General features: G+C 36.5%; 1 protein-coding gene across 5 annotated transcripts in view; it reads right to left on the bottom strand.

Annotated features, from left to right (window-relative positions):
• The window catches only part of ACTL6A (actin like 6A), a 28,531-nt gene that overhangs the window by 1,044 nt on the left and 9,823 nt on the right, over nt 1-17,664 (bottom strand). For all 5 annotated transcript variants that reach the window (XM_077879723.1, XM_077879721.1, XM_077879726.1 and 2 more), the window contains 11 exons: nt 17,410-17,584; nt 14,249-14,349; nt 13,293-13,390; nt 8,278-8,372; nt 7,848-7,954; nt 7,661-7,750; nt 6,071-6,132; nt 5,690-5,804; nt 5,460-5,540; nt 3,212-3,307; nt 679-765 (listed from right to left, as the gene is read on the bottom strand). In XM_077879723.1, the coding sequence (XP_077735849.1) occupies nt 679-765; nt 3,212-3,307; nt 5,460-5,540; nt 5,690-5,804; nt 6,071-6,132; nt 7,661-7,750; nt 7,848-7,954; nt 8,278-8,372; nt 13,293-13,390; nt 14,249-14,349; nt 17,410-17,584 (1,107 nt within the window). The remainder of the gene's footprint in view (nt 1-678; nt 766-3,211; nt 3,308-5,459; nt 5,541-5,689; nt 5,805-6,070; nt 6,133-7,660; nt 7,751-7,847; nt 7,955-8,277; nt 8,373-13,292; nt 13,391-14,248; nt 14,350-17,409; nt 17,585-17,664) is intronic.

The raw sequence follows: 17,664 nt of genomic DNA, 5'->3' as shown, positions 1-17,664 counted from the left end.
TCTATTCAAGTGGATTCATGCATGGTAGCCTGTTTTGATCTAAAAAAGATCTATTAAAAAGATTGGAAATAGAACAAATATATAAGTAGACAGCTACAAACACTTATTAGCTTAAAAATGTTCAGTGTAAGTACTTCATGACATTTACTCTGGCTGCTGTGAGGTGAAGGGAAAATCCTCCAAGTCTAGGGTGCACGTAAGTACAAGAACTTTATCTCCTGATTTAAGGCAGGCACCATCTAAGTAACATGCAAAATCCAGCATCATGACTTCACCATTTGCCCCCAAAGCCAACTCCTGACTTCCTCCACCTCACCAAGAGGCCAGGGAACAGCCTGGACCTGAGAAGGAATGATTGAATTTAACTGTGCTACAGAGAGGTCCTGACCAGTGTCAATGGGAGTATGAGAAGAGGCAGGAGTAAGTAAGTTGAATTCCCACTTTTCTTAGAGAAGGGAAATTGAAACTGGGCTGACAAATAGCCACTGATTAGGCACGGAAGCATTTTGTTAAATCAGAACATGTGGAACTGCTATTAAGTCCTCTCCTCATTTGATAGTTGTAAAATACAAAGATGATGGATGCCCTGGAATTATTTTTAATCTTTTACTATACTCACTGGTACACTTAGGTTAAATGATTCAATAGACTGTTTTTCAAAGTAGTTTAGCTACTAACCAAAGATGCTAGAATCGAGCCACCAATCCATGAACTAAACCTTCGTTCTACCGTTGTGTTATTTGCAATCAATTTCAACCGCATACTCTAAAATAGAGAGAGAAGTATTAGTACAATCAAATTAAGAATGGGTGATTCAACTCAGAAAATTTAGTTTTGATGACTGCCTAGTAACTGTTTCAAATAATGGTAATACATGATTATTTTGTAACAGCTAGGCTAATAGTACGCATGGCTGAATTACTATATAAAGTACTTTCATAAAAATACTTTGTGGCCTTAAAGTATAATATTTGACAATAAATTATATAAACCTTAGGAAACTGCAATTAAAAAGTATGACATTCACAGTTTATATCCCAGAATAGCAAAGACATACTGAACACTTACCTATAAATCAGGTACTGTGTTAAGTGCTTCATACACCATTTCATTTCTTCCAACATCAAATCTAATTATCATCCCAACCTGCCACCTTTCCTGTTGTCCTCCTCAACTTGATCGCTACTACATTTTTAGGCCTTCATGCTGTCCTAATCCGTCCTATCTTGGGTCACTCCACCCTCCTCCACTTCCAAATCAAAATACAGACATCTAATTTCAGGTTAATTTTTTGATTCATACGGATTTCCTCCAAAATTAGTGTTTATAGTTTGAAGTCACACTTTCTTGATAAACATGGTTTTATGGCTTAGTCCTATCCTTATCTCCCTGCATCAAGAGATTTTTCCCTCTACCTAGGAGTTTGTTTCTGGGGATAGTTCTCAAATTGTTGATATTTCCCTGCTTTTTAATACAAGCACACAGTTTGAGTCTTACACAGTGGAAAACTGTATTTTTTGGGCGTGGAATATGGAAGGGAGGAGGTACTAGGTGCAGGAGGAATGAATATGGATTTTTATAGGTGAGGAACTGGTTGATATCTGAGATTTTTTTTGTTACTGCATTGATCTTTAATTGCCTCCTAAATGACCAGGATAATTAACTGCTCTTGACCAGATCTTGGACAGCCCAGATTGACAGTCATTACTCTGGGACTTCCTACCAAACCTAGTAATTAGTACTATATAATTAAGGTCTTTTCCAGATCAGACCATATACTCCAAGAATGTAGTAATCAGGTGTTAATCATGTACCTATATTAGTATTTAAATAACAATTATAAATGTGCCATATGTAAAATGTTCCTTTATATGAGAAACAAAAAGACTACCGAATATACAAATTCTATGGATAACATTAGGGCCCATGTAACTCCTAATACGTTTCGTTTACTATAACTACTAGTCCAGAGTAACATATAAAAAACTACTTGATAGAAGTTTTAAAATATAAAGATTATGACTACTACTCTGTTATCAGTATGTACCAGACCTTCTCCTCAAACCACATTCTTCTAATCCTTTTAAAATCCTTTTACAAGTTGTCACAGTGTACCCAGTGATCTTTTTTAAAACAAACACAGGAGCTCTGCAGTCCTGCCAAATTTCATCCCAAAAGTTCACTATTAATAAGCAACAAGACCTGGTACCTATCTTTGTGGGTGGAATTATATCCCCAAAAGAGATATGTTGAAGTTCTCATCCCTGGTACTTGTGAATGTTACCTAATTTAGAAATAGGTTCTTTGCAAATATAATTAGGATACAAATTAAGGTAAGGTCATAGTGGAACAGAGTGGGCCCTTAATCCATTGGATGGGAGTTATAATGAAAAGAACAGATCCATGAGAAGAGGACTGCCTTATGACAATGGAGACAGATGGAAGTGTTGGAGCTCCAATCCAATAACTATCAAAGGATTCCTGGCAGACAGTCAGATGCTAAGAAGAAGAATTCTCATCTGTATGTTTCAGAGAGAGACTTCTGGCTTTCAGAACAGAGAAAACAAATTCCTGTTGTTTTACGCCACCCAGTTTAGTCTGTGATACTTTGTTACGGCAGCCCTAGGAAATTAATACACCATCTATCTTTCCAGCCATATCACCCTTCCCACTTCTGCACAGACTATAAGCCAACTACGCTGAAATACTGGAATATGCCATCTTCCCTTCTTGGTTTGCACAGGATATTCCCTCCACCTAGATAGCCTTTCATAAATTACCAACCAGTTGAACTATTCATTCATACAGCTTCTTCATGAGGGAGTTAAGTGCTTGATCTACAGTGTTCCCTGGAGTGGTTCATGACATACTAACACCACTTAGTATGTTAAACTTTATGCACGTCCATTCATCCTAGCAGACTGAGCCCTTTGTGGGCAGGGACTATATTTTATATTCCTAGTGCCTAGCAGACTAAAGGTACTTAAATATGGAATCAATGAATAAAAGATCCAAATAGTACAAAAGTCCTCTATGAAAAGATGTCATCTATATACAATTTAATCCACAAGGGCTATTTATTTAGGTAATACTATGTTAGGCACACACAAAGTATCAATCTACTACTGAAAAACAAACCTTAATCTATAAGATTCTACCAGTGATGACACATACGACTGAAGAATACCACTAAAGAACAAACAAAACTTACTGGGGGAGTTTTCTGAGAGAGCTCTCTATTCAACCTGTCAGTAAAACTCTGTATTAGCGTGTTTCCTCCTGCCACTATAACACTGCCATAGAGACCCTAGGATAAAAAACAAAAATATATTAGTTCCAAATGTTTCCAACAGTTTTAAATACAACTACAACTAATAGTATATCCTCCTCTACAATTTTCCCTTTTTTAATTTTCTTACTTCTATACAGATCTAGTAGCTTGATCCAGTGGTTCCCAATCCTCGCTGCACATTCAACTCATTTAGGGAATTTATAGGACATCAATGCCTGGGGGCTATTAAATAAAAATCCAGGGGTGGAGCCAGGCAAAGGTTTTGTTAGTTTTAAACTCCAATGATTCTGGGGCGCCTGAGTGGCCCAGTCGGTTGAGCATTCAATGCAGTTTTAACTCCCATCATGATCACAAGGCTCATGGGATGAAGCCCCGCCTTGGGGCTCTGTGCTCAGCAGGGAGTCTGCTTAAAGATTCTCTCTGCCCCTGCCTCCACTTGCGTGTGTGCTCTCCCCTCTCTTTAAAATCAATAAATAAATCTTAAAAAAAAACAAAAAACCCTCCAGATGATTTAATGTGGATTAAGGCTTAAGAACCACTAATTTAAAGCAATTATTCTAAAACTAAAACCCAATCATAATTTTTTGGCAGATAGCTGCCAATATTTAGTAGAGGTATGTTTTATACCTTCACCTTGGAATGCTCATCTAGAAGTATTCAAAATTAGACAGTGAAGATTATTTAATGATTATGACAGTGCATAATCTAATAAGATCCCTGACCAAAATGACTGTTACCTTTCTCTTTTGCAGGGGTATACATCAGAACCACATAGGGACTTTTTTTTCAAAATCCACCCCAAAAAACTGAGTCCCTACTTACAAGCAGTTCCTACTTAGAACCTCTAATTTGCATGTATGTATCGTATCAGAAAGCTAAATGTCAGCCTGCTTTTTAAAGTTTTTTTTTTAATTCTGTTAGTTAATATACATGTCAACCTGTATGCTTTCTAATGGCTAAGTTCATATTTTAAAAATTTATTCCAAATATCTAAATCCTCTAACTTTTAAAAGAGAAAATGGAATATAGAAGCACGTCCTCTGCAATCAGTATTTGTTAATTAAGGGAGAAATCTCACTAAAAACAAAGTTATCACACTCTTATAGTAAGTATAATTCAATTTAATTGCCTTCCCCCAAAGTGGCCTTGAGTGTGTGTTAAAAATCTGTGTGCACATCCCTATTGTCTTAGAAGCACCATGTGTTTGCTAGGTGCTAGCTGAAATATAGAACATTTTTCATTGCCACCCAAAAGTCTTTTTTGAAAGTGTTTTTTTTTTTTTTTTTAATTTTATTTATTTATTTATTTATTTAATTTATGATAGTTACACAGAGAGAGAGAGTGAGAGAGAGGCAGAGACACAGGCAGAGAGAGAAGCAGGCTCCATGCACCGGGAGCCCGACATGGGATTCGATCCCGGGTCTCCAGGATCGGGCCCTGGGCCAAAGGCAGGCGCCAAACCGCTGCGCCACCCAGGGATCCCTTGAAAGTGTTTTTTAATACATCCCTAGCTATTGGTACTATGCTCTAAGCAAATGAATTAACTCAATTTTTTAAGGCAGTATGTTGGCTACAAATTGAATCTAGGGTTTAAATAAGATATAATCGATCTAATAAATACTATGTATATAATATGGAGCTAGCATTTAAAACTTGGCAAAGCACAAAAAATATGAAGGTTGATCCTCTAAGCTCCATGTAAAAGTTATAACGTAATTTAAACCCACACCTTTCTGAACAATAAAAGTAGCAAAACTATATACAACAAAAGTCACCAATAATATTTATTTTGGTTTGTCACATTTTAGGAAATCTCTAGAAGAGCACTATCCAAAAAAAACTTTCTGTGATGACAGAAATGTTCCCTATCTGCACTGTCCTACAGTAGCCATTAGCTGCATTTACAATGTGGCTAGTGCAGCTGAAGAACAGAATTTTAAATTTTTACTTATTTTAAATTGTCACATGTGGCTGGTAGCTTCCACATTGGACACCATAGCTCTAGATTTCTGGATTTTTCCTTTTCTAGTACTTCATGATTTTACATACTCTAAAATAGATTTCAAAGTCAAGGGTCAAAGTTGCCAACTTAATTAAATATTGATCTGGGAGCACTCTCTTACCCTAAAAAATACCTTTATACCATAAGCAGGAGGCTGACACTTACTGGTCTGATATCAATATCGCACATTCCAACACTTGTAGTGACAACGTGACTGACTCCCAGCATTGTATTTCCTGATAACCCCTACAACAAAATAAAAATGAGTAGTCCACAGAAGAACTTCAAACAACATACCCAAGAATATCTAGGCAGTCTTATTTAGGTTTTATAATTACACAAGATCTTCACATATACAGGACAAGCCATGCAAATTATGAATCAAGCTTTCATACCTTTACATTGGAAGGGTCAAATAATCCTTCAGGAATCTTTAACCGCTCTGCTCCAAAGTCACAGTTGTATCCATTAGGGAATTCATAATGAACAGTTGGCATCTGTGCAGCTACTCTGAAAACATAGTAAACATTAAACAAAAGACAGAATCCTATTCGAAATTATAAACTAAGAAATTATCAACTTCTAAGAAAGCAGAATATCTTTTGTTATTCAATATTTAACATAATTTTTTACCTTTAGACCAGTTAAGCGTATTCTGCAATTCTTTAACTAAATAAATCATATTTCTCTCCTCATTTATGAAGTATTCAGTGTTGAGAAGATTAGTATGAAGGTTTTAATGAGCTATTATAAATCTTATAGATAAGAAAACATACTGTTCATCATAAGTTGAATCTGATACTTGAAGTACTGAAGCTTGAAAATCCTGGATAACACACTATGGATTAAAAAAAAAAAAAGTTTTTAAGAAACAAGGTTATGGAGATTTGTCTTTGCAATCTATACTTTTGTAATATTATATTTGAAATACTTAATGAAACTGGACCATGTTCCTGGATGGCAAAGTCCTTTCATGGGTATAAATCTATCCAGCAAGGACTCAGAGTATCAAGAAACCCAATTCTAAACATCTGCATTAGAAACTAAATTATATGACATTTAAATTAACAGTAATTATGGAACAATAATGAGATAAAAAAAAAAAAATCAGGAACCCTCATACCTGTCCTGCATAACAAAACTGGTTTCAGAACACTGTTCTTTCCTTAAAGATAAGCCTAGACTTAGATGCAAGATTATCTGAATATGTAATGTATACATATACACATATATGGCATCTTATGTAATTTTTAATGACTGCACAGAGTATAAAACAATTAAAAATTTTGCTACGAAATAAATACAACCTCTGGGCTGCTAATGAAAAATCTCATTTAATATCTAGACAAACTGTTAATCATCTTCACAATTTTTCCTTCTACTAAACATCCACAAAAAATCTTTATCTTTAGGTGTAAAAAAATATCAGACAGGATATACCTCTGACAAATTATGACTTTCATAGCCTTTTACTGTTAGAAATGAATGTACATTGCGGTGTGAGAGGTTTTACTAACCTCTCCTCCTCTAAGTTATATGTTCGGAGATGGATTTTTGGTAAAGAGAATCTTACTGGCTCCTTACTATGACACATTTTTTTAATACGACATTTTTTTAATGACACTTTTTTTTTTTAATATGGCTGACTGATGTTAAAAAGAACATAACTGAGCCATACTAGCAGGTCTCTACAGGCTAAAACTATTATCTTAGACAAAAAAATGAACAGAATAACATAATGTTTGCTTTTACTCCAAAATCAAAGTTCTTTCCAGGTCTTATCATAGTAATGTAAATGAATGCAGTAGTTTGTTGAGACAACTTGTTTGACAAATACAAAAAATAGCCCTTCCTCTAAAAATAAGCTATTATTTTTTATTGTAAAATATCATTGAAACTATAAAGCGGCAGCCCAGGTGGCTCAGCAGTTTAGCGCCGCCTTCAGCCCAGGACCTGATCCTGGAGATCCGGGATCAAGTCCCATGTCAGTCTCCCTGCATGGAGCCTGCTTCTCCCTCTGCCTGTGTCTCTGCCTCTCTCTCTCTCATCTCTCATGAATAAATAAATAAAATCTTAAAAAAAAAAAAAAAAAAAAAATTTTATATATATATATATATATACGCTCAGGGTGCTAGGTGGGCTCAGTTGGTTAAGCATCTGCCTTCAGTTCATGACCTTGGGGTCCTGGAATGCATCCCCAACATTCAGTGGGGAGTCTGCTTTTCCCTCTCCCTCTGCCCTTCCCCCCGCTCATGCTCACACTCTCTCTCTCAAATAAAATCTTGAAAAAAAATAATAAACCGCTCACATTCTATTAAAAAACTTACAGCCTATAATAGTTTTATGAAGAGAGTAAGGCTACTTACATTACACATGTAATTGTGCCAAGACCTTGTAACCTGTGGCAACTTCTCTTTTCTTTTCCAATTCGCTGGAGATCCTTCACGAACAGCTTCCTGAGTACCAAGAGCATGTGCTAGGTTAGGAGGGTTCACAACATAGGGGTGGAGAGTTGGAGATAAATTCCAAAATGAAAATCCAGGCATCACTTACTTTTGATGCAATCATATATGGAGGAATCAGTTCTATATTCATTTCTTGGAAGAGTTCTCTGCATTGCATAGTAATAAAGTCTCCAGCAAGAGGGGATTTTACAATGCCTATGAAAACAGATTAAACAAGGCTAGGACAGCATTAAACCCAAGCTCCTTGGGACAAATTCTTCTGTGTATTTATATATGAATAATTTTTTCAAGTAGAAATAACTGAACTATCCCTCTAAGCATGAATGAAGCCATGTATCAGTTTAAATATACATTATATTTTTTAAAAACCCTTAACAAAGAGATCTTATTTGGAAACTGGTATGACTTGATAGTCCAAGTCATACCAATCACTGTGTGATAGTCCAATCACTGCTGTATTTTCTATGTCTTCATGCCAGCTAACATCATCTCAGTGTACCCTAGTTAAATCCATTTACCTTGCTGAAGGACATAACCATCATGAACTGGAATTGCAGTGGTATGAGTGGCTCCACTGTCCAAAATTAGCCCAGTAGAACGACCATTAGCAAATCTAGTTTAAAGCATTAAGGAAAAGAAAGTATCAAGGCTCCTAAAATAATATTTATTATAAAGGGAAAGTTTTATTAAAGCATTCTTAAACATGTGTATTATGGCTTAAGATGTGTTAAAGTTAATCCAGAGATGAAAACTGGTGTCAAATAACTCTGGGTTAAAGACAAATGAGAATAGGCAGAACTTCCATAATGATGATGAGAGGAAGTCAGGGAAACCTTTATCCCAGAGAGAGACATCTATTAAACTGGTCAAAATTAGCACAATCTTTCAAAGTCTCTGGAGACAGATGAAAGGACTTATAACAAATTAAGAAGCATTTAACAAAATCTACAGAAACTCGGTACGAACAGTGGTAGGCTGTGGCATTTGAGCTACGAACTAAAACCATTCTCCACAGAGGATTTAAAAAAAAAAATATTTCAGCAGTGTAGCAGCTGAGTGGCAGTTCCCACAAATCAATAGGAAAGCTATTGCAGGTGGATTCAATGGCCAGCAAATATATCGGCAGATCCCAGCTTTCCACAGCTCTGTGCTGCAGAAGGCCTGTGTCATGAACCTCATAAACCAGTACTCAGGAGTAGGGCCATTCACATGGTCATCAAATATTTACTGAGCATCTATTATGTGCCTAGTGATAAGTTTGGTACTGAGGGAAGGTATCAATCTGGCACTGGCATTCCCAAGCACAGAAGGCACAAAAAGGTGACCCGAAGCAGGCTCTACCCTGAAGGGTATCCTGTTTAGTAAAAATCAGTAATGCTGTGAAAAGAACAGCTCAGGGTGTCCTAGGGGTATAAAGGAGAAACCACTTAACCAACGCTGGAGAAATCCAAATGTAAGGTAGGGAGGAAAAGACAGGGAAGATAGGAACATGTAGGAAGGCCAGCAGGCAAGAGGGTACAGTGAGGCCAAGGAAGTGCAAAGTAGTTCAGGAGAGCCTGCAAGAATGTACATGATTTTGGCTTAAAGCAGCCTGGCAATTAACAAAGATTATTAGAGGGGCAGTGGGAATGGACAAGGTGAGAAGATGGGTTGCAATAATCCTGGAAATAGCTTACACCTAAAGCAGTGGCAGTGGAGAAATAAATGGATTTTGGAGGTAGTGGGGAGGAAAAAAAAATAGGTCTTGATGACTGACTAAATTTGAAGGGTTAAAGAGAAAGATTTCTGGTCTGTGCAACTGGAAGCTAGACGATTTTTGGAGAAGGAATAAATTTGAGAGGAGAGAAGATTAATTCAGTTCTGGACATAATGAGTTTAAAGTGGTTCAACAGAGAACTAATACAAAAATTTCTAGTAGGGCACCTAGATGTGGGCCTGGAGCTCACAAGAAAGCGCTGGGATACAGAACAGTACAGATTTGGAATCTGTTAGTGTATGACTGGTGTCTGAAGCCAAGGAAATTAATAATTTAAACCAGAAAGAGCATGTCAAGAGAGATGAAGGGCTAACGGCAGAAAACCAAGCAATGGGTAAGAAATGATCAGAATCAATAAGAATCAATGGCCAGAAAGACAGGTTGGTGATTTATCTTTGCTAATATTGGTACTCTACTGACCTTTGGTCAACTATACATATAAATGTTAAATTGAGGCTCTATTAGTACAAAAGGACAGATGCAGTAATACCAGACTAAAAAGTAGCATAAAGATATATGGACCCTCCTAAAAATAACAATCAAAATCTGAACAAATTATCTTAAATAACCACTTTAAGACTAGAAAGCTTTCAAAAGCAGCCAAAATTTAGTCTCCTAGAACTGCCGCTGGAAGGGGTAAGAAGCTGAAGTTTATAGCTTCCGTGCCTGCAGGTGCTCCCCAGCTCCATGGCTACGGCTTGGGAAAGCAGTGGTGGAGAACTGCACCTTCACCACTTTGAGTGAACAGAGGAAGTTCAGGGCTGGAAGAAAAGCTGGACAGGTAAAGTTGAAACCCTACAAGCCAGGAAACAACAGAAAGGGTAAAACCCAAATCTGAGTATAAAATATACCCACATCTCTGACTGACTGCTAAACTATTCAGGGCCAGGACTTTGGGGGCCCAACAAAAACAGAACACAGACTAATCCACTCTTCAAATCAGAGCAGCACCTGTGAGTTCTGTGATTTTGTCACATTTTTAGCTAAATGCATTCTCCAACAGTATGCAGCTTGGTTCACAGAAAGCCCTCCTTACTAGCTTGAGATGTCAAGAGGACAAAGCCTGAAGTGGACAGATATAATAACCTAGCGGTCAATTAAGTCAGATAAAACAATGCAACCCTTCTCACTAATATTTTTGTTCTTGGAAAGCATATCTTTCATAAAAATGTTATTTATGCTAACCTTAATGGATCTTTTTTGGTCATTTTTAAGTGAATAATTAAAAGCTAAAACAATTCTTAGTTGGAGTGCCTGGGTGGCTCAAGCAGTTGAGCATCCAACTCCTGGTTCTTTTGCTCAGGTCATGATCTGAGGGTCATGAGATGGAGCCCCACATTGGGCTCTGCGCTCAGTGGGGTATCTGCTTCTCTCCTCCTCCTCCTGCCTCTCCCCCACCTCATGCACTGGCTCACTCTTTCATATAGATAAAGTCTTAGTTTTAATTTCTCACAGTAATACTGACAGATAAAACCCACATAAACAAAATCTTTTTGCAGTCCTCAGTAATTCTTTAAAGTATAAAGGAGTCCTGAAGCCATGCATGTTTGAGAGGTCAAAACAATTTTTAGAATACTCCTCATATGTTATTTGCCTTTTCCAGTGTCATTTTCTCATGAGTGTATAGGTGACTTTTCCAAAGACCATGTCATATGTGATACAGAACAGACTGAATGCAAAAGACAGATATGAGAATCCAACATCTGCTATTAAGCCTGACATTAAAGAGATCTGAACAAATATAAAGTAATTCCACTCTTTTCATAATTTTTTTTGGTTTTAGAAAAGTTAATTTTCATTAAAACATTTTATATTAACCTACAATGATTTATTATTTACTTAAACTAATAAATCTAATTTTTTGGTTTCTATTTTAATTTCCAATATGGTAAACACTGACAGATATAATCCATGAAAGCTCTGGTTATAAAAGGTTCGAAATCTGCTGGGCTAGAAAAACATAGTAAAAGGACATCAGTCAGCTAAATCCAGAAATGTAGGAAATTCTACAGGACAATCTACTTCCTTAACAAATTACAAAAGAAAAAAAGGGTCTGGGGGAATAGAATCTACAGATGAAAAGAGACATGCTGAACAAATATGATGTCGGGCCCAGACTGAAATATATTAAACAGTTTTTTAAAAAAGGTTGTGATTACTATTTTTGTCTTTAGACACATGGTCAAATCTTTTAGGGATCCATGCTAAAGTTCCTATGGATAAAACTGTATCATCCTTGGGGTTTACTTCAAAATCACAGTAAGAGGGGGACTGGGTGAGGTTGTAACTACTACAAGTTAGCTATGTGTTGAAAATTATTAAACTGTGTGATGTGCAGATGGAGGTTCCTGTGTTAAAAATTTTCCATAGAAAAAGGTTAAAAAATAGAACAATGCCCAATTCTGTTTATACACTCTTTATAAGGAAGTAGCCAAATAGACCTATATTCAAATTTAATAAAGCCACTTGAAATTGTGACCTTGAACCAGTTTGCTTACTTTGACTTGAGAGGGTTATTAATGAGTATTAATGAGATAATACAGTGCCATCGTCTACTCAAAAAAGTGCAATGGTTCTCTAGAGTCTAAAGTTCAATTTTTTTTTAAAAGATTTTATTTATTTATTTACTTGAGAGAGAGAGAGAGAGAGCACAAGAGGGGCAGTAGGGAAGGGAGAAGCAGGCTGCCCGCTGAGCAGGGAGCCCAACGCAGGCCCGATCCCAGGACTCCAAGATCATGACCTGAGCTGAAGACAGACATTCAACTGACTAGGCCACCTAAGTGTCCCTAAAGTTCAAATTTTTAAAACCTAACATGTAAGGTCTATACTATAGTTTGACCCAAACCTATTTCCTTCTGAAGTCTAACAGAAATCTTCAAAGGAAAGAAATCTTCACAGGAAAGAACACTTACACTTTCTACTTCCACACTTTTGCTAAATTCATCTTCAAAATAGCACTACAGACAATATTAGATTACAGTCCCCACAGTGACCCTCACATATATGTAAAATTTACTTAAATAATATAGCAATTGAGGAAGGTATACAACATAAATTAGTAAAAAGTGAAGCTAGGTTTTAAGTACTTAATTCAAAATCAGTTTGTAAGCATTTCAACTTGAACTCTAAATACAGGGCTCCTTCCCCCACCTCATACAAATCAAATCTATTCTCTTCATAAACATTTGTCAGGCAACTATTTTCCTCTGGGGAACTTCCACAATTCCACAAAAAATTATAATTAATCATGTACTTCTTCATAACTTTTGCCAGTTATTTTGAAGTGCTTATATTTAAATCTATTATTTACCTTTAAACAAGAATATTACATTACATATTCTTTGAGATAAGAACATAACATTTCCTTGTCTGTCCTTTAACATGCCTACAATTAATATTTGATTTTATTTTAAATTGGTGATTTAATCTTAAGTGAATTTATATATAATTTCCACTTTTCTATGGTAATGGGAAAAGAGAAAGGAAATGGCAATCTTTGAATTTGCTTAAACACTATCTTCTATTCCCCTACTAAGAAACAAAAAATTTCAAAACCTTATCAACAAGCAGGATTTGAGCATTTCTTTATTTCCCTCTAATAACTTCTGGTATATCTTTTCCAATAAGAAATACTGAAAGATAAAAAAGGAGAGAGAGAAAAACCCCAAACTTCTGAACAAGCAAGAACTGGCTCATGTCTTCCTGCTGGGGGCATTCTCTTTAATGGTACCATATTTACTTTGAAAGAAAAGCTGAGTATTACTCTTTCAAGGATACGCTGTCAAAACTGCAGTTTTGCAAAGGAAGAATGCAGGGATGTTGTAGTGTTCAAACATTAACTCTGTCAGTTTCTCTCTCTTTGCTCTAGTATTCCACTTGAAAAGGGGGAAAAAGAAATGCAAGTTATTTACTGTTTAAAAACTAAAATGTTGATTTATTTCAAGATTCAATATAGCACCACATTAACAAAGATTTAAGCATTAAAAACAGAATACCACATAAAATAATCTTCATAAGAATATATGTGTATTTATTTCTATTTATCTGTAAATAAATTCAGTAAATATAAATGAAAATTTATTTAATAAAAAGTATAATTATCTGTTGCTATGAATTCTACAAGTTACAGACTTCAAAGTACAAGAAAATCACAATTCTTATAAACTATTATTAAATCTTAAGAATTAATCTGGTAATTTTAAACCACCAAATTCTCCTACTTAGAGTTGGTACACATAAAGAAAACTATAGGTTAAAAACAATAACAAAATATTGATAATTTATGATCGTTATGATAATATCGTTAATTTATGATTTATGATAATTTGGACTCTACTAAATTTATTTCACAAGAGTCCTGGGTCTAGTAATTTCCAGCCCTAGTTCCATATTTGACTTCTCTCCTGGAAAACAGAATATAAAAGCAGATACACCTTGCCCCTGGGGCATACGGGACAATTCATAAACCCAAATGGGAAGTGGCCCAAGGAATTCAAGTGTTAAATAAATCCCTGGAAAAAATAAATAATCAAATTCCATTTAGGGTGCTTTGTTATTGTTCTTTGAATATTTTAACTACTGAAATAATAAAAATTGTAACAGGATATAAAAAATTAATCCTCCTTTCCCTAATTTTCAAAATTCAAAATATGCCTCTTTAAAGAAAAAAGAACACAATCTTTGAATGAATTTAAAAAACAACTACAAAACTCAGAAAAGAAAGCCTGTCTTACCGGTGCTTCTGACATGAGAACAGGATGCAGGCTGGCTTCTGATTTGACATGCATTTTGTAGGTATGATCCAAAATAGCCTGGAAACTATCCCAGTCTTCAACTACAATATAAGATTAATACCTTGAAAACAATGCTTAGTTGAAGATGAACACAGAATCTTTTAAGAGATGGTTTCTATAGTTAAGCATTAACATAGAATCTACTTATTTTATAGATTTACTTCATAATACAGTACTTTATATAGACATCATCTTTGTTGTCTATAAACACGGAGCCTCTTTTTGGTTCCTCCAGCCCCAACAGTATCACAACTCCTAGACCTGTCCCAAATATAATTACTGTATCTAATAGACCTAAAATGCCAAATAAATATTATTCAATAAGTACTTACTAGAAGCACAGTATGCAATTTGAATGGTAAGAAAAAATACAAAAGAATGGTATGATCTAGATTGGATATCAAAAAGCTTACAATCTACTTGAAAAAAGATTTAAAAACCTAAAAACCTAAAAAAAAAACCTTCAGGGAATAGTTCAATTTGGCTTCCACCTAAACATTCCATCGAAAATGCTTGCATAAGTCACTAATGACCTGCTGACAGACAAATCCAGGGGAAACTTCACATTTGTAATATCCTTGACTCCTTCAACATCATCTGACACTACTGAACACTGAAGAGTTTACAAACTTGCTCTGCCACAGTCCAAAGAAAAAATGTCATTACCTGTACAACATACTCCCACAGGCATATGAGGATTTGTTTGTTTGGTCAATGAACTGTTAGTCACTCTAACACTTCCTTTCTTGTGTAAATCTCAATGTCACAGCTGAGAACAATGAAAATGAATCACTTCTATGCTCCAAGAACTTTTTCTTCCCTTAGCCTTCTCCTGAATATTATTTATCCTCCTACATCCCTAACTGTTCCTTCTCATTCTCCTTCATGGACACCCATTCTTCTCTTTGGATAAAAACAGAACAGGCTCTCACAAGGGACGCTATCCTCCACCTGTGTCTCATCTTCCACATGCTTTCTGGCTAATATAATACAACTCCATGTCTTAAAATTCTTCTCACCGACTTACTACAACAGCACCTATATTCAAATACTTTGCACACAGTAACTAAAAAAGACCTGCTTGCAAGGCTGACCCTTAGCTGGCATCTGAGAACTCTGATTGATAACTACACTACACTGATGAAACTTCCCCTAAATGATGAGAGTAGTTCACTGCACCTCAACTGTTTGTACAATGTGGTTTATGATGAACACCTTTCCCACTGAGAACCCTAGGTTTTAGTACATGCAAGGCACGGGGTACCCACATGATCACCCCCAGTAAAAATTGTCTCTAATGAACTACTCTGGTAGACAACACACATGTTACATCTCATTGCTGGAGGAATTAAGTACATTCTGCTTGACTCCACTGTGAAAAGACTCTAAGAAGTCTGCACTGCTTTCCTCTGGACTTCACTCCATGCCCTTTCTTTCCTGTTAATTTTGCTTTGTATCCCTACAGTAGAATAAATCTTAGCCATGAGTACAACTATATTCGGAGTCCTGTGAGTCCTTCTAGTGAATAACTGAACCATAAGAGTGATCTCCGGTATTACATTTGCCTTTTAAGAACATAAAACCTCCTCCTTCCCATTCTATCCTACCTCAATGCATGGTACCCAATCACCCCAATCAAAAATCTAGGAAAATTTTCATCTCTTTGATACCCCTCAAAGCCAACTCAGGATCTCCATCAGTAATAAAATGTGAACCCTCTTCATTTCTCATCTGAATTCTCACCTAACTAATCCTAGTATCTTCCTCTAATCTAGCCTATATAACACTGTTAGAATCCTCCCTCTAGTTGGAAAATATGAATATTTCATATCTCTGTTTAAATTCCTTTGGGGTATCCTTTCATTTGCCAGCTTAATACACCCCTAGTGTGGTGGTTTACAAGTCCTATCATGATTGCTCTCTGCCCACCTTTACTGCAACTGGTCCTAATACACCCACTGTTACAGGGATCCTTTTTTCTTTTTTTTTTTTTTTTTAAAGATTTTATTTATTCGTGAGAGACACACAGAGAGAGAAAGAGGCAGAGACACAGGCAGGGGGAGAAGCAGGCCCCATGCAGGGAGCCCGATGTGGGACTTGATCCCAGGTCCCCAGGGTCATGCCCTGGGCTGAAGGCGGCGCTAAACCGCTGAACCACCCGGGCTGCCCTGTTACAGGGATCCTTAACGGATGACCTTTCTAAACATGTAAGCTTCTTCTGCAGCTCCACCTATTTACATATGCTGGTTGCTCTGCTTTACTCAACCTTGACATTCAGACTAATCCTCATTTATTGGTCAAGATCCAGTACAAAAGCTACCTCCTTTATGAAAACCATCACTGACTTCCAATGAGAGTTAAATACCTCTCCTCTCTAATCTCACTGCTTATCAAACACAGCTGTAACACTTAACCTACATATTTCTATATTTATATTTATCTCCCCTATGAGTTTCTTTTTTTTTTTTTTTTTTTTTTTTTTTTTTTTTAAATTTTTTTATTTATTTATGATAGTCACAGAGAGAGAGAGAGGCAGAGACATAGGCAGAGGGAGAAGCAGGCTCCATGCACCGGCAGCCTGATGTGGGATTCGATCCCGGATCTCCAGGATCGCGCCCTGGGCCAAAGGCAGGCGCCAAACCGCTGCGCCACCCAGGGATCCCTCCCCTATGAGTTTCTTAAGGAAGAGGAACAAGTTGATGCATTTTGTATTCTCGTGCCTGGAACAGAGAGTTTGTGTAATAAAAACAACAAAATATCCAATATTCGAATTATAGGAAGTTTTGTGTCTGGGGTACCTGGGTGGTTCAGTTGGTTAAGTGCCTGCCTTCAGCTTAGGTCATGATCCCAGGGTCCTGGGATCCCAGGGTCCTGGGATGGAGCCCCGCATGGGACTCCCTGCTCAGCAGGGAGCATGCTTCTCCCTCTGCCTCTCCCCATCCCCTGCTCTTCTGTGCTTAAGCTCACACTCTCTCAAATAAATAAATAAAATCTTTTAAAAAAATTAAAAACAAAAATTCAATTTAAAAAAAAAAGAGGTTTTGTGTCTAAAATGTAGCACGCATACTCTATAATCAAATCCATAGAAACAAATATTGTACCCATTCCATTTTTTAGTGGTGAAATGGCCTCTGTGTTCTCCCTGGGAACGCGCAGGGCATTAGTATCTATGTAATAGGTGGGGCCGCCCTGTTTGCCTTTATCACCGTCTATTTCCATCAGTGTGCTTCCATCATCTCTTTCTACCACCATACCAATAGCTGTGGGGAAATCCACCTGGAAAAGTCAAAAACATAAGAATACAAGTTTTACTTGCTTTTACCAAGTAGTCGTTTTTTTCAAACTAAAGTCTTTTA

Source organism: Canis aureus, chromosome 31, assembly GCF_053574225.1.
Source record: "Canis aureus isolate CA01 chromosome 31, VMU_Caureus_v.1.0, whole genome shotgun sequence".
Classification (NCBI taxonomy): Eukaryota; Metazoa; Chordata; class Mammalia; order Carnivora; family Canidae; genus Canis; species Canis aureus.
Note: the sequence above shows the minus strand (reverse complement) of the source record. Positions and strands in the feature narration are given on the sequence as shown.